Source organism: Miniopterus natalensis, chromosome 10 (genome assembly GCF_054644295.1).
Source record: "Miniopterus natalensis isolate mMinNat1 chromosome 10, mMinNat1.hap1, whole genome shotgun sequence".
In the NCBI taxonomy this organism is placed as follows: Eukaryota; Metazoa; Chordata; class Mammalia; order Chiroptera; family Miniopteridae; genus Miniopterus; species Miniopterus natalensis.
Genome location: NC_142090.1, coordinates 75,577,903 through 75,595,825, shown reverse-complemented (window position 1 = coordinate 75,595,825; position 17,923 = coordinate 75,577,903). Strand labels below are relative to the sequence as shown.

General features: G+C 40.5%; 1 protein-coding gene across 2 annotated transcripts in view; it reads left to right on the top strand.

The window, feature by feature from the left end:
• Positions 1-9,659: 9,659 nt before the first annotated feature.
• Positions 9,660-17,923, top strand: part of HIBADH (3-hydroxyisobutyrate dehydrogenase) — an 83,461-nt gene continuing 75,197 nt past the window's right edge. Inside the window, exons 1-3 of one of the 2 annotated variants that reach the window (XM_087821230.1) lie at positions 9,690-9,757; positions 13,818-13,876; positions 15,493-15,653. In XM_087821230.1, coding sequence (XP_087677356.1) covers positions 15,507-15,653 — 147 coding nt within the window. In that variant the 5' untranslated portion in view covers positions 9,690-9,757; positions 13,818-13,876; positions 15,493-15,506. Of the gene's footprint in view, positions 9,758-13,817; positions 13,877-15,492; positions 15,654-17,923 lie in introns of both variants that reach the window. The other variant, XM_016217028.2, reaches the window with a different exon arrangement.

Sequence of the window (17,923 nt, the reverse complement as noted above, 5' to 3'; positions counted from 1 at the left end):
ATGTTGGCTACAGATACAAAAGTTTGGCAAAAGCCAATAGAGTCATTCTGTAAGAATCCATTGACTATATGGAAGTTATAATAAGTACTGTATATTTTATATTATTTGTAAATTCTATGCCACACACCCTTTATATTATAAAAATTTATACTAAACACACACACACACACACACTTTTTTCCCCTATAGAGTTGGCTATTAAAAATTTACTAGCACACCACTGCTTATAGGTTATATGTTTATAATGAATTGCTAATAATAACAAAATATGAATAATGCATCATTTCATTTCACTCACACCCACTTAATTCCAGACCAGTATGACTCCATTCTGAGTCACATTCCATCAGCCTACAAAAAGTTCAGGCTGTTACCAATACTTAATAGGAACACCCATTCATATTTCCTTAGTTTCCTTAAGTGGTTTGGTAGTAAATAGACAACTGAATTCCTGCAATGTCTATGCTGATACTTCAAAACCATCCTGAAGTGTTAAGTGACTAATATTTCTGGCATGTGATGTTTTATTCCCACCTACATAGCTCACTCTCATATAATTATATAAGAGATTAGATCTCACCGTGAGCTAGAAAAAGTAGGCAGGTAAATTCTTCTGCATGATGACAGCCAACACCATTATTTTGAGACTAAAAATTAAGGACTCAGGAGAGGCTTCCCACTTGAATGGCACACTGTGCACATGTGTTTGATCTGGATGCAATTAAAATGAATGTAAAGGAACACAAATCAAAAAGAGGAAATAAAATCCAAGAATGAAAAGGATAGGATAGGATGAGGCTCACTAACAGATGAAGATTTTTTTTTTTTAGGGAAGTCAGAAAAAAGATGCAACCATGTGATGGATTAAACAGAGGGCAGGGAGCCACAACCCAGATACAATCAGGAGGGCCGGAGGAGTCAATCTGCCCAGTAAACCCTCAGAGATGTTCTGGGGCTGGAAACTTGGAGTCAAAGTGTCAAGTGGGCAATAGAACAAGATAAAAATATTCGAGGATTCAGGAACTTCCTTTCTTAGGAAGTTACTTGATGTACTTACTTGAGAAAAAAACAAGAGGGAAGAAAACCAGAAAGAAAACTATCTGGCATATAGAAAACATGGACGCAACCCAGCTTTCAATGAACAGAAATCCCAAATGACTGGGAGTGTTGCAGGCCTAGAAATAAGTCTTTCTAAATTAGAATATGAATTCAGTGGGGAACAAAAAAATAAAAAATAAAAAGAGGGAGAGAGATAGAATGTCTGTAATAAGAAAGGAATAAATTCCAACCCACAGATAGAATAAATAAGGTATTGGAAGATATTTGGGTCTGGTGAAGAAGGCATGCTACTTTTATTAGCGGGGGGGGTGGGGGGGGGGAGGCAATTAGAAATTCCAGGAAAACCAACAAAAAAACCAGAAGTAATGTTGTGGTTTAGATATTAATCAATCTAAAAATACAACATAAGTTTGAGCATAAGGAAAAACAATATATTTGGTTATGATGTCAAGTTTTAATAGCTATTGCCAAAATCCCTTCTAAAGAGGTTCTATTCATTTTGGCAATAACTATTAAAATATAAAATATATACACTTTTTAACCCAGCTATTCTATTTCTAGGAATGTATCCTCTGATTTAGACTTATATCTTTGTTCAAATATGTAAATTTAAGCATGGCCATTTCATCATTATTTAGAGTGGCAAAAAATTAGACTTGGTTAAAGGAATTGTGGTATATTCACACAATACTGTGCAGCCTTTAAAAAGAATAAGATAAATCTATATGTCTGATTTGAAATGATCTTCAAAATACATACAGAACAAAAGCAAGATGTAGAACGTGTATATTGTGCTTCTATCGAGTAGAAACAAGAACACACACACACGTTGCGAAACCTACTCTGCGGTTGACTCCAGAGAACTGAATCGTGTCCGAAATGAGATGACCATTTACTTTGGTTGTTCTTTTATATTGCTGAAATTTTACCATGTGCTTATACATATTTTTAAGCTTTAAAATATTTAAAAAGCGAAATAAAATTAAAACGAGGTCGCCTTTTCAGTTAGGATACTTTTTGCCTGAAAGTAGCAGAAACCCAGACTGCACTTAGTTTTTATTGGCCCATGCAACTGGGAATTCACGGGTCCGCATAACGGAATTCCAGAGGAGGGAGGGCCTCAGGTTCAGCCTCATCCTGCCTGCCAAGACTGTTACTCCTCTGTTTGTTGGACTCGTCCTTACAGACTTTTCCCATGGCAAATGCTGCTTTCACATCTGCTTTCCTTACTGTCCAGAGAAAGAGAGGGTGTTTCTTCCTGTGATTCTCTGGAAGAACAAGGGACTCTCTCAGAAGGCTCTGCACGTCTCTTCTCATTTCTTATTGACCCCAACTCATTTCTATGCTGCTCAGGAGCAGTCCCTGTGGCCAGAGGAACACCATGTGCAGATCAGCTGCGTTCCAGCCCCAGTCACTGTAGCCGGGGAGATGGTGTTACCTTAATTCAAAACAATCTTTCCCTGGAGCTGGGTGTAACAGTTTCCCCTGATGGATATAAGAGTCACAGCGGTACCTGAATCAGGGTACTGTTAGGAAGGGGAGGAAAATGGAACTGGGTGCCTTGTAGGCAACAACAGTGACCATTATTCCCGCCCTGTTCTTCCTCGGTGCTATGATAAAGACCTTTTCTCGGCTGCCTTCACAAAATGATCCTACATCATAAAATTATTGTCAAAGAAAACGAATTAATTTCTCTCTTGTAGCAACAAACAGAGTAAAGCCTGGTGATAAAGATCATGATGTGACCTTCGAAAAGCTATAATTTATAGGACGTTCTCCCATTTGATACAGAATAGATCCTTTGTTAGATTACCCTATTACTTAGAATACAACCATTGGGGGAATAGAGTTATATTCTTCAAGAATGTAAAGCTTGGAGGAAATATAGAATAATGATTATTATGATGAATATACAACAATTATAAACTCCAAAGTGGAATTCATTAGGTTTAACTTTCCCTCACTAATGATTGACTACAAAGAAATAATGTAAAGTTTACAGAAAAAAGCCCCCCAAAAAAGTCCAACAAATAGGCTACAGAATCTTTCCTTGCTAAAAACAGGATCAAATAAATATTATCATGGACATTCTGTCTCTCCAATCCCAATTTAGAGTAATACTGGTTCTCCAGGGATTCTCCGAATTCAAAAGAACATATGCACCCCTACGTTCATTGCAGAGTTATTTACAATAGCCAAGATTTGGAAGCAGCCCAAGTGCCCATCAGTAGATGACTGGATAAAAAAGCTGTGGTACATTTATACAATGGATTGAATACTACTTGGCTGTAAAAAAGAAGGAAATCTTACCATTTGCAGCAGCATAGATGGACCTAGAAGGTTAGTATGCTAAGTGAAATATATCAGTCAGAGAAAGACAAATACCATATGATTTCACTTATATGGAGAATGTAAGGAACAATATAAACAAACAAACAAAACAGAAACAGGCTCATAGATACGGAGAACAGATTCATGGTTGCCAGAGGGGAAGGGGTTGTTAGAGAACTGGGTGAAAATGGTGAGGGAACTGAGAAGTACAGATTGGTAGTTACAAAACAGTCACAAGGATATAAAGTATAGCATAGGAAATATAGTCAATAATATTGTAATAACTATGAATGGTGCCAGGTGGGCACTGGAAATATCAGGGGGAACACTTTGTAAAGTATATGATTGTCTAACCACTATGCTGTACACCTGAAATTAATACAAAATAATATTGAATGTAAACTGTCATAAAACGATTTATGAGAAGAGAGAAATAACAGCAATTTGAACATTCCGGCTTATTTGTTTTTCATAGTATGCCCAGCAAAAGATGATATTCTTGAAGGACTACATAATGCAAGTAAAATGAAAAATTTCATGGGTGCCATCTATAAGATAATTATTTTTTGGCCATATTTCAGACTTCTGAGTCCAGTTTTTTAGGTATCAAAAGGCGAGAAGGATCTCCTGGACTGCATGGAATTCTCTAGATAGATTGCTGGAGTGGTGATTGATGGGAGAAATGGAGAATTACTTGGAGTGAAATCCATACTTGTATTTTAAATGCTGTTTGAATGGAGTTATAGACAAATTCCATAGTGTGAAGTTTGCTTGGTTAACCAAGGACAACTGTGCCCTTTAAGAAGATGGCATAAATCTGAATTATTCTAGTATTCCATTAATGGATCCTTGGCCATGGATTTAGTGGTGATGGGAAGTAGACTGGGATTCGAAATGCCTATGAGGGGGTTCCAAGTATATTCTCCTGCTCCCCAAGAGTTCTGTAGAAAGAGAACCTATCTGATGGTCTACACTGTTCCCACATTTTGCAGATGCATCCTGCAGGTACATGGTAGAATTTCCAGTCCAAGTTTGAGCAGGTAGAAGTGATACATAAACTATCTTCATCAATAGCCCTATCACCCCTGAGATGGACCCAGAGAAAAAGGCAGGTATATGATTAAGTTGCATGACATTGTCTCCTAGCAGGCCTAGGGGACAGGAAAAGAAATAATAGCTCCTTGGGAATCACTGACTTATCTTTTGGCCAAGAGTATCCTTTGCATTTGTCTGACTAATGAAAGAAGTTATGTTGCATAGGGACTACTAGAGTCCCTAATGAGTCAAATCAGCTCTCTTGAAAGGGCCCCAGTGGTCCTCTCAGTTTGCATCCTGGCAGAGCAGAAAGGCCTGGATCCAGGTCTTGCCTGCTGGGACAGTAACTGGCTGTAGTTTCACTAGAGGTCTTCTTTACTCGCAGTTCACATCATATACTAACTGTCAGGGTATTCCCAGAGTTCTGCATACCATGGACAGATGTAGAGATTTTCTTTTGGTGTCACTGAATGAGGTTTGCCAATCTTTGCAAAGTTGCAGGACTACAGAGGTTTTTGAATGGATGATCTGGGATAGAGTAGCTTTCCGACTTCTAGATCTCAAAGCCCATTATAACCTAAAATTAATCATTGGAAGAATTAAGCCTCTGGCCTTAATTTCAAAGGGCCCATAGCTGCTTAGAGCTTCATTTTAAATTTACTTAGAGTGCTAGGTTTTTGTCTTTTTGAGGTGGGGTCTTTAGGAGTTGAAGGTGGACTTCATGGTAAGGAGCTGTTTTTGTACTCTTCTAATTAAGCTCCTCTGGCTTTAGTCTATGTGAAACTACTGAACATGTATCAGGGCGCCTGCCCAGGTGTTTCCTTGGGACAATGCATTGGATGCATCAGTCTCTATTGCAAATGAATGCCCAGGGATAGCATGAATTACAGGCTTGCCAGCTTCCTGGCCTCTGTGGCAATGGCTGGATTCTGAGAAACCTCTTGGCCTTTCTCTAGAGCTGCACTGTCCATTTCAGTAGCCACTGGCCACGTGTGGCTACTGAGTGCTTGGAATGTGGCTGGTGTGAATTAAGATGTGCTTTAAATATAAAACAGACTGCAGGTTCCAAAGAGTTAGCATGAAAAAGGAATGTAAAATATCTCATGAATAACTTTTAATATAGATTATATGAGGACATGATAACCAGTTTTATATATTGGATTAAATACAATATATTATTAACATAATTTCACTTGTTTCTTTTACTCTTTTAAAATGCAGCCACTAGAAATTTAAAATGACATATGGCCTATATTGTATTTCTTCTGCAAGGTGGTACTCTAGAGGATAGTCAGTGTGACAGGTAGGCTAGTGAATGCGTGGCCAGAATTTACCAAATCCCAAATCTCATGTGTGAGCAGGCTCCCACTACAGTCAAGGAAGGCGTTGTGTCTTTTTGCTGTAACGAATCACAGCCATGAATATGACTATATGCTCAGTCCCGGGTTCTTCCAGCGAATCCCTAATCCTAGGGGTGATCTTGAAGTCCCTTGACACATGAAGTACTATACAGAACCCACTGCAGGGAGATTTGAATGTGAATAAGTTTTGGTTTGATTTTCTTTCTTAAAGAGTTAAGAGTTGGAGCCCCTAGATACACCTGGCATTACAGAATGTGGATGGGAGACCCAAAGCACTAAAGCTGAGGCTAATAGTTTGTGGAAAACTGGCCCTGATGAAGACTTCTCAAAAGACACCAGTTCAGTTCTAAATTTTCCATTAATTTTTTCTTTATATCTTCTGTTTCTTTGAGGGGACTTTCTAATTCTTTTCTGGGACTATTTTTTTCACTTGTTTTAAGCATGGTCTAATTGCTCATTCAAACATTTTCCTGATGCTTGCTTTAAAATCTTTGTCAGTTAATTCTAACTTCTCTGTCACCTTGATATTGACATCTTTTTTTCTTCATTCACTTAGAGATATGCCTGGTTCTCAATAAGATGAATGATTTTCTATTAAAACATGGATGTATTGGGTATTTTAACACTCTGGATCTTTATCAAAACTATCTATTTTAGCTGGCTTTTCCTGACACTGGTTTGGCAAGGGAGGGCCTAGAGGGAGCACCATCTTTGCTAATGCCAGGTAGAAGTCTAGGTTCCCTATTCTGTCTCTGTTGACACCCATGAGTAGGGTAGGGCTCTTCATTACTGGTGGGCTGCAGTGGGAGTTTCAATTCCCCACTAGGTTTCCCTTGGGGTTGGAGTGCCTCATTACTGTCCCCCACTGGCACCACTGTGGGGAGGAGTGGCCTCCTTACAGTGGGCAGTGGTGAAAGTCCTGATTCTCCACTTGGCCGTCCTCTGATTCCACCAAGGCAGAGACAGGGAGGGGTGTCTCATTACTGTGAGGTAGGGGTGGAATTTCAGGCTCCCCACGTGTCTCCAATGACACCTTGAGGATGGGGGAGGGGCGCGGGTGGAGAGGTCCTTGTTACCAACCAGCCAGCAGTGGGAATGTAAGTGCTGGCCTTCTCTGACACCACACCAGTGGGGTTGAGGAGTAGGGGGATTAGGGTGTTAGGATGTTGGGGTGTCTCATTATAGCCTGGCTAGTGTGCAAATCTGGACTCCTCACTCAGCCTTTGCTGGCATGGTGGGGGTAGGGCCTTAGGTTTTTACTGTAGAGTGGTTATTTTCTGAAAGTTATCTGTCTTGGTAGGCTACAGCTTTTTCATCCTTTGTCTAGAGAGTGGCCTTTTACTAGCACATTTTTGTCTGTGCCTGTTGCTATTTTCAGGTTTCTGGTTTTCGTCTTCTTTTGCACCCAGTATGGCAACATAAAGCTAAATGAAAATTTATGAACTTATCATTCAATTCCTCTTTGGGTCCTGAGGTTTCTAGCTGGTATGCTTTCTTTTCTCCACCTGTTTTATATAGAATGTTCCGAGGTTTTAGTTGTATTTATTGGGAGGGATAGAGAAAAATATACCTACTCCATCTTCCCAGAAGCAGAAGTGAGGAGCCTATAATGAACTGAAATGCAATTTCAAATAAAACCAGTGGCAGAGACTTAGGGAGAAGTTGCAGTGCCTTTCAGACAAAGATCGGGAAGGCAACCAAATAAAGAAAGCCAGCCATAGGCAGTAACTGCCTTTGCAAATATAAGAATATCTGCAAGCACTCTCAAAGAGTAATCATTAAAAATCATAATGTTATGATAAAGTTCTATAAAAACCTCAGAGCCTTAATTTATACATCTGCATAGGGCTTCTGAGGGGAGATATTAAACTACACGGTGTAGAGATATGGAGAAATTGTGACTTTCGCCCTGGTCTTGGTTGAGTCAAAAGAATCAAACTTTTAATGCCATTCACTCCCTTTTCATTAAAAAAAAAAAAAGAAAAAAAAGAAAAGGCAAATTAAAAAGATCTCATGCCTAGCTTCATTTCTGCCTCCTATTTCTGAGCCCCCCTTGGAGTCCTAAGAGAACACTGTTCATAGGAGGCAAGCTTTGTAAAGTAATACTAATTTTCAAGAAAAGAGCCCTATAAACAACCTAGAGAAACAAAAACAGTAGCTCACAATAAAAATGACAAAAACAATCTGATTGGATATAAAATCTCAGGAGGACTGGGATATAAACTTTAGGAGCTGGGAGATCAATTGATATGTTGTCCCATGTTGTAAATAGCTCTGCTATGTAGCTTGACATAGTTGAAAGGCAGGCACATTTCAGCAGTTAATTATAGAAACCTATCCAGGGAGCTACATTTATTGGTTGCAGGAGGTCTATTCCAGCTAAAACCTAAATAAACCAAGAAGAGAAGGTCAGGTAGAAAATGCTAGGAGACTGCTCAATGGCAGAAATGGTTTTTTTTCTTTCCTTTTTTCCTCCCTTCCTTCTTTTTGGTTGGTGTGGAGTAGAGGGTCGGGGTGGAGAGACAGCCAAAGAAGGAAACTATTTTTGTACCAGTTACAAATGAGAACCTGCACTTTGTACCAGTTCCTGGAAACATTGCTAGCATGCCCAGAACAAGGAGAGAGCCTGCATGGAAATGATCCAATTTCTTTGCTTTTTCTGTAGGCCCTTCCAAGTCCCTGAGTGACTGAGCAAAAGGTCAAAGTCAAATCTGTTGATTCTGCTACCTAGATGAAAAGGTTGAGTGAGCACCACCTAGGCAAATGAACAAATAAAATGAATTTAGGGGTGTAGTGGGCACCCTGGGGTTCCTCACTCACTTTCCTCCTGTACCACTCTTCTGCAATGGCTGCAAGTCTTGCTTTGGCGTGTTGGTGGCTCCCAACTCTTTGGTGGGGTTTGTAGGAATGGCAAGCCCTGCAATGATCGCCAAAGGGTTGAGATTACAATATGTACATCAATATGTAGATCAAGCACAGACAGAAGAATGAATAAATCTCTCTGGCACACATACACCCATATATACTACTTTCTGGACTCTCACGTACCTTTAGTTTTGCTTACAAAGTGGATGCAGAATTTTCAAACATTAGAGAAATATATATTGGAATAGAGGGTGTAACCTAGTAATTCCACCGTTCAAACAGAACAATGTTATCAACTGGTTTTCTTACTATTTTTCAAATTTCTGAAAGGAACTGTTGGAGTAAATAAACTCAAATGAATTAAAAAGTTGTATTCATGGCAGATTTCTGTGATTGTTTCCCAGTAAACAGACGCCAAGAACACAAATGCTAGCATGTATCACTGCAGTTAAAAACAGGTTCCATGCTTAGAAAACTTAAGAATTTCTTCTCTTGCCTAAATATTGCAGCAGCAGCTGCGAGTCACAATTTAGCGCTTGCCTGCGAGAAGGCGACACGTGCGGTCACCGCCCTGGGAGGAGGCGGGTCCGGGGAGTCAGGCGCTCGAGGGAGGCGCCTGAGTGACAGCCGCCGCCTCTCCCACACCCTCCGCTTCTCCGTAAACAAGCGGACTCGCCCGCAGGCCGCGAAAGAGGGCGGAGCTTGGAGCGGGGGCGGGGCCGGGGCGTCCGACGAGCGGCCTTCGAAAGGCCTCCTATTGGTGGTTCGCCAAGTGCCGAGGCCCTGCGGATCTTGATTGGTTCGCGCCCCGGATTGACGGCACCTGTCCCGGCGGGCGGTGCCTCTCGGCGCTGCGCCCCTCCCCTCGCGGCTGGGTGCCCGCCCCGCGCGGCAGAGCGCGTGCGCGCGCGGCCCCACGCCGCCGCCGTGCCCGCCCGCCCCGCCGCGCACCCTCGCAGTCAGTGGGCGAGCGGGAGCGGCGGAGGTCACTGCGGGGAGGCGGGGCGGGGGCAGCATGGCAGCCTCCCTGTGGCTCCGCGGAGCCGCCTCCGGCCTCCGGTCCTGGAGCCGCGGGCCGCGGCCGGCAGCGGCCAGCCTTGCAGCGGGTAAGGACCTCGCGCCGCCGTCCCCCGTCCCTCCTCCGGCCGCCCGCTTCTCGTGACCTGACGGCCCAAGAGGTCTTTTCACGGGAGGCGCTGCGGTTGGGTCGGGGCATAAAACCCCACATTTTGCCTTGCCGCACCCAGGGCCTGGCGTCTTTTGCGGCGGCTGCCTGTTCCCCGGGATCGTGTCCCCGAATCCAGATGAATGGCGTTCAGCGCCTTTTCGAGATTTGGGTCGGGGTGGGGAGACCTTGGGGTAAAGAGAATAATATTTGCGTCCGGGGAGTGCTCCTTTGGAGTGAGTGAGGGCTCAGGGGACAAGCGGGGGACCCCGCCCCCACCCCTGCGACCCCTGGCCTTGCAGCGCCCGCTGGCTTTCGCTCCCCTGGGGTGCATCCAGGGTGAGCGCCCCTGGGGCTGCAGGGCCTGATTTTTGTTTAACCACCTTCATCGTACAAGGTGGTTTTACACAAGTGGTGTCCATGCAAACCAGGTGGTAAGTCATTCCAGCAAAGTTTTGACTCAACCCTTGACCCTCCGAGGCGGGCTTCCCACCGCCCCTTCTTTGCAACTGTGCTACCTGAAGATGGCACTTCTGTCCAGTTATTAACCAAAACCTTTTAAACGTCTCCAAAATTGTGGCCTGAACCTATTCTTCCTCCCGCTCCCCATAACATTATAAATTATGGAAGCGAACCATTAACATAGGATCAGGCAGGTTTTTTAGATCAACAGAGAGAAAAAGCTTTTTCATTTTTCAGGTGAAGAACCTGAGTCCCTTGGGCAAGTGAATTAGGGCATCGATCTCAGCAGGATCTAGGGTTAGTCCCGGCTCCTTCCCTGTCCCTGGATTTCCTACCACACCAGGATTCCTCTTCAACTGAAAACTTGGATGATTTGTGGGGACACTGCCATTGTTTTCCTGTAAAAGTGTGAGAGTCGCACTGTTTAGCAAGCTCATACTCAGGATTTTTAAAAAGCTTTGGTGGTATTATTATATATCTTTGATTAAAAAAACAGGAGGCTGGGAGTTGAGTTCTTAATAGCTCCCTTTCCTCCCTCAGTAAAAGCTAAGCAGAAGAGTGAATTTCCTCCCTGCCTTGAGAAGGGCAGGCTCCTTGTGATGCAAGAGAACAGATGTCTGATACAGAATCACAGTAACAAGATACAAACTCACAGAATCTGCCAAACTGGAGTGTAACTGCTAGTTGAGCTTCTGTTCTGAGCTACAAAAAAAATGCCCCCCACTTTAGAAATACTTTAAAAAAATTCGATTAGTCACTTTTCCACAGTAGTAAATGTTGCACTAGTTTCCACATGAATGTGCAATTCTTTGGGTTTTGATTAGCCAAGGAAGACATATGTGCTGTTTAGTGGTTTTATAAGGTGTTCAAATGGCATTTTAATGAACTCTTGATGCACCTTTTGGGATTATGAAAGTTATTACAGTTCATGATAGAAGAGCCTGAGGCTCAAGGCTATAATGGTCTCTGTAAACTGGCGTGCTGTTCCACAATGCTGGTTAGACAACTTTAGCGCGTGATCTTGTTCCTTAGATTCTTTGGCCCAAAGATGTTCTGAATATTGATTTATGATAAATTTTAAATAGTTCTCTTCGCCATGATTGTTTAAAAACACTTGAGCAATTGTTTTTACTCTGGAATTGTTTTAAGTGTTTCTGTTAATATTAGCTTACTACCAAAGTGTTAACTTTTTTGACATCAGAATCTTAAAAAAAAATCTACATGCAAGTTTGGAGTCTGGGGACATTAAAAAAAAGAACCATGTTCAAATAGTAACACATTTTTGTTCTGAATTCTGTGGGTTATTTATCCCCATGGTATATTTAAAATATTTATATCATATGGATGGTGGTAATATAAAGATCCATATAAGTATTTACTATTTAGAAAAATGAGCCCTTAAATTTGGCAGTTTATAGCACATCTTAATTTTAAAATATTTAAAGTATCAAAAAGAAATAGAAAAATGAGCAATATTAAACTATATATATATTGCTATTAGAGCACCATTTAATAAAAGTAAGTTTTGTATTTTATCTGAAAGTAATTAAATTTAGTTTTAGACTTCTTTATACACATAGGCCCTCTATAGTCATTGTGACTCATCAGCATGTACATGGAAAGGTAATTTATATCAGATCATCTTAAAATGACCACCTGACCAGAGGTGGATTGGGAAAATTAACCAGTGTCATGTACAGAAATGGGCATAATTTTTTTTATTGGCCCTTTTTGTGTGTAAGAAATATACTTTTAAAACAACACATAACGTAAATATATAATAGCATTTCTTTCCCTTTTACAAATTAGCTTGTAGGGATGCACATGAAGCTCTGAAAAGTTACACATGGCCCTGAGACCAAAAATTGATCTTAAACCTGCGAAATTATATAGGGAGAATATTTATTTCTGAAATAACTTGACTCAGCCCTGGCCAAGTACCTCAGTTGGTTAGAGCATTGTCCTGATACACCAAGGTTGCGAGTTTGATCCCCCGGTCAGTGCACATACAAGAATCAACCAATGAATGCATAAATAAGTGGAATAACAAATTGATGTTTCTCTCTCTCTCTTTTTCTCTTTTTCTTTCTCTCTCTCAAATCAATAAATTAAAATTAAAAAAATGAAATAACTTGACTCAACCCATGAAGGCTTTTATAGAATGAGTCACCATCCTTACTTTAGTGAATCAATGTTAAGCAAATAGAATGCTTAGAACAATATTATGCAATAAATTAGGACACAAAGTGAATGTACAACAATCTCATGATGTAATAGAAACATACATTCAAAAGACAGTGATTATTTTTGTGTAGTGAGAGTAACTTTTTCCCTGTGATTTTACACTTTTTTGTATTTTCTGTTACCTACAATGGAATGCATTATTAGTTTGATTAGGGGAAAAAATCTTTGGAAATATAAAAGAATTAACGTATTACAGTTTTTGCATTTTGAAACAGAAAAGCTTGGGTTTTTGTAGCACTTAATATTACCAAGATATGGATAACTGTTCATGTCCCATTGGAGAAAGGGGACATAATCTGTAAATCTATAAATTTAGAAACTAACTGCCAAATTTTCCAACTAGTTTCTTTACCCATCATTTTCACCTTTGTACTGCATTGACTGATTTTCTGCCAGCTTGATTTTAGCTATGGCCTAACTATACTATTTCTTCACATTAATATGTATGACTTACTTAAAGGAAGATCTGTTATTTAAGTCTGAGAGTTTTTTGGATAATGATTTTGTTACATTTCTTTGAATTTCTGCTCCTTTAGGAGCAGATTCTTCCATACTGTGCAAGCACGCCTTCTACACAGGGCATTCTCCTAAAGACACAGGGCATTCTCCTAAAGTAGTCTCCATCCCTTCTAACACTCTGGCTCTTCTAACCTGATAGGCGAAAAAGGACATTTGGCATAGGACTTGTACTCTAGTGCTGCTTCTTGACCACTGATAGCAAAAGTAGCCAATACTTATTGACTGTTACGTGCCAGGAACTGTTTAATGCTTTACATGTATTATCTCAAGTAGTCTTACATTAACCTTCTGAACAAGTTACTCTTGTTGACACAAATGTCTAGAGAAGTTAAGTAGCTTGTTAGTTCAAGGGCATACATCTAAGAATTAACCTTGTGTGGATAGGAATCATGGTCTTCTAAAATGAGAGGTCTTAAATATCACTATCAGTAAATAACCTCTTCTCTTATGACATCAGGTCACCTGATTATACAACCCTTTCTCTTTCTTTGCCATAAGCAAAGATGATATGAAGAGAACTGAGCCATCATTAAAGACTTTATCTTCATTGATTTTCATATTGGTCCATTCAGAATCTGGGCCTCATTATTGTTATTATTATTTTAATTTTTAACTTTAATGGTTCTCCAAGTTTTTTTATTCTCACCTGAGGACATGTTTCTATTGATTTTAGAGAGAGAGGAAAGGGGGGGGAGAGAGAGAAACATCGATCGGTTGCCTCCTGTACATGCCCGACCAGGCATTGAATCCTGCAACCTCGGTATTCCCCTGACCAGGAATTGAACCTGTGACTGTAGAGGAGGATGCTCCAACCAGCTGAGCCACACCGACCAGGGTAAGGGCCTCATTGTTTTTTACCTCAACTTCAACTAATATCAGCTCTCTACTTCACCTCTTCTAAGATCTCATCACTAGGAATTGCTCTGCTGTTAATATTTCAAAAGCTGAACTAGCCTTCTGGTTGATATAATCCCCCTGATTCTTGTTCTACTGATGAATATGCTATTTATCATCATCATTGAACCTTGTGTAGACAAGAAAGTCAGACACAGGACTCCTGTTATGCCCAGTGTGTTCAAGTGAGCACTGACAAGGTGATGTTGCACAAGAAGGACACCCGTATTTAATGGAAATGTTAGAGATGATCATCGAGTTAAAAGGAATGACATGTTTTTAACCCAAGAAGACCTCTAATTCTTAAGCATCGGGGCTTCAAATAATTTGCTTTTAGGAAATCTCATTGCATGTAGATTAAGTTCAAGGAAGAGCAGGGGTTCATAAGTTGAGAGGACTTGAAACTTAAAAGGGTGACTGTGGTTAGTTGGTGGGTGCACTACACAGTTTTAAAACGAGTCCTTGCAGGAAAAAGAGAACATGAGGTGGGAAGTGATAGGGGGTGAGACAAGGGGCGTTACAGGAAACTCCCCTTTTCTCATTGGACTGAACTTTTCCAGGGCAAGGCCCATAATTTGCTTATTTCTGTCTCCAAGGTCTGTCATAGAACGTGATGCAGTAAATATTTGTTGAGTGGACTTCTAAATCTAGAAACTGAAATAATGTCTAATGTTATTTTCATGGAAATGCAAAGCCTCTCTGCTCTGTCTTGCCCTAGTGTGATTTCAAAAAGCCTTTTGTGAAAAAGAAGAAAATCAGATAAATCAAAACCAGCATATGGCTTTTTTAAAGAACGGCTTTTTCTTGTAAGTGGAAGTATCTCTCTGAAAGTTCACGGAGTTGTTAGCCCGAGACCCTGAGACAGTTACTTTTGCCATTTAAAGCCCTTGGCAGTGTCCCCCTCCCTCTAGAATCCTATTTATAAACTGGTGATTTGGGGTTGAAATACACTCTCCTTTGATGACATTGTATTCAGAGTGTTTTAATACCATTGGAAGGGATGGTTTCTCTAAGTGTGGGGGTGGAAGGTAAAAAATTTTCCGTTCTTGGACCTTGTCCAAGCTGTAGGTTTTATTGAATACTTTCAGTTTTTTATACACATTATTAAACGAGATAATATAGTTATGAGGAATCTGGAATCCTTCACGTAATAGGTAAAGTACATAATATGTATTTTATAAATGATAGCATTTTAAAGTTTATTGTTAAAAATGATAAAGGGATGGTCTAGAGGTAGGAAAAAGAAGAGAGATTGCTTAAAAATTTTTTATTGTTTCCTGGAGAACTAAATAATTGGAAGTTAGTCTGCGTGTACATTGTCAGCATCTTTAAATGTGATTAGGTCATTAGTTTAAAACTAGCCTTTAAACATTTTTTTAATAGAAAACATCTAAATAACAGTTGAACTGATCCATAGGTTCAGAGAACAAGATGATGGTTGCCAGAGGGGAGGGTGATGGGGAGATGGGTGAAAAAATGACAGTTGACTTAGTAATGTTGAATGTATGTTTATGATAAAAATGTCTGCTCCTGTTGAAAGTAATGCATTGAAATCAGTGTGTTCTAGGTCAATGGCCTCTAAGACTCCAGTTGGATTCATTGGACTAGGCAACATGGGGAATCCAATGGCAAAAAACCTCATGAAACATGGCTATCCACTTGTTATTTATGATGTGTTCCCTGATGCATGCAAAGAGTTTCGAGAAGCAGGTGAACAGGTAAGGTCTTTTCGTAAGATTTTGATGTTTAAAAATAACAAGTGACAGCTTCTTAGTATACCCAGTGGTGGTGTAAACCCGATTGCTAATTTTATTTCTTTCTCTCTGTCCATAACATATATATATAGGTGACCGTGTATTAATAACTGAATTTAGAGTTTTGTATTTCTAAGATACGAAGGAAATTCTTGTACAAGTTGTAGAGTGGTAACTGAGGGCTTAATGTAATCCCAGAACTGGGAGAATATTAAAAGAATTCTGAGAAATATAGAAAAAGGTGAGAGAGAAAATAATATAGTCAACTTTTGGATAATAGACTTGAAATAAATACTGAGAAACACAATGCCCCATGTGAAGAGCAGGTTCAGGCAACTGGGAGAGAGGCCATTTGCAGAACGGTTTTCTCCAGCTCCTTCCCTGCACGGCCTGTGTGCCATGTGGGGCAGCACCAGTGCTAGATGAGGATCCTCTTGGAACTTTTCAGGGTAGGGTTGTGGCTGCTTATGCCCACAGCCTGAATACTGGCACTAGCATGAGTTCAGTGAAGCTTACAGACTGCGGTAAGTGAAAAAGAAAAGAGTTTCATTGGTTTTTAGTAAAATGTACAATACATTGGGTGCAAAGGCAGTTAGGGAAGTTCTCTGAAAACTAGACATTTCACCGGATAGCAGAATAGGATTTCTCTAGATGAAGAAAGGATGAACAAGTAGTTTTCTTTCCTAGTGGAAGCCTCAGTTTCCAGGTTTCTGGAGATTTCTCTTTTAGCTTAGCATGTCAGCTAGAGTCCCTGCCACATGCCTAGCAGTCCCCCCTGTGCTGCGGAGAATGGAAAGGTATGAGTTGGATACCGCAAGGCATCAGATGCGTCTCAGGTTGCAAGATAAATAGCATTACAAGGAAGTTGCTTCTAAAATTGTATTTTGACTCTAATAAAGTGCTGAAACATTTTTTTGAGGAGGAAAAAATAAATAACTGTTAAGAGTAACTTCATTTCTGGTAGGAAACTACACCGATATTGTGTATAATCTTTAGTCACCTTCAAACAGAAATGAAATGAAATGAAAGTTATGGAGACAAGGTGTCTCAGATTCCTGAAAGTAAATGAGAAAGTTCCGGGACACAGACTGAACTATTAGACTTTCCTTTTTTCCATTTTCCTTGAGATATGTAAGTGGGTGTGAGGAAGGAAAGAAGTTGGGTTCTGGGTAGCTGCCCCTCGAGAGTAGTGAAGCGTGAAGACTTGTTTTGGCTGCTTTTCTGCAGTTCTCAGCCCTGCCCCCAAGCACGGTGGGAAAAATTCTGTGTGTGGTTCACACTGAAGCAGCCAGCCTGGAAGACGGAATCTTTTCCCACATCCCATCTCCCTGTCATCTCTGGTTGCCCAAGAGTCTGGACTCTAAGAGGTCCTCTGAGTATTGATTATAACAGCAATGGAGGGTAGGAGAATGTGAAACATAGATGAATGAAGGGAGAGAGATAAAGGGTAAAAAAGCTTTGGGCCTGAGGGGAAGTATCGTGTCTTAATAAAATGAAAACATTTGTTGACAAATGATTTATGCTAGCAGCTTGCAAAACGTTCTGAACAGTGACAGTGTCATTTGAACACGTGTGCTCTCCTAAGAGCACTACTTCAAAAGGTCCCATTAATTTGGATGAATACATTCTGATATAGTAAAATGTCACTGTTATTTCATAGTTATATTTTGTTTTAAAATTTTTTGGGTAAAAGAAAATATGAGTTTCATTCTACTACAAGGCAAAGACAAGACTAAGGATGTGAGAAAACTGTAGGTGAAAACCTTGAAACTTCTTGTCATTGTGCACAGTGGTGCAATGAGGGGATTACGGTTTAGAAATCAGAACACATCTGAGTTGACTCTAACATTTTAAGGACAAGTATCCCCTTCTTCCCACAATGTTACTATGTCAAGTGAAGCTGACAAAACAGCACCCCAAGAAAAGAGGGTTTTTCCCCACCAAAGATTGCAGAATTGCTGGCTAGTTGATTTCTGATGTCTACTGTGGTGGGTTTTTGTTGTTGTTGTTTTTCAATAAAATATGTCTGTTGATTTCAGAGAGAAAGGGAGAGGGAGAGAGAGAAACATCAATGATGAGATAATCATTGATCTGCTGCCTCCTGCACGCCCCCTACTGGGGATCGAGCCCCCAACCCAGACATATGCCCTGACCAAGGAATTGAACGGAGATTGCCTGGATTGTAGGTTGATGCTCAACCGCTGAGCCACTACGGCTGGACTCTACTGTGTTTT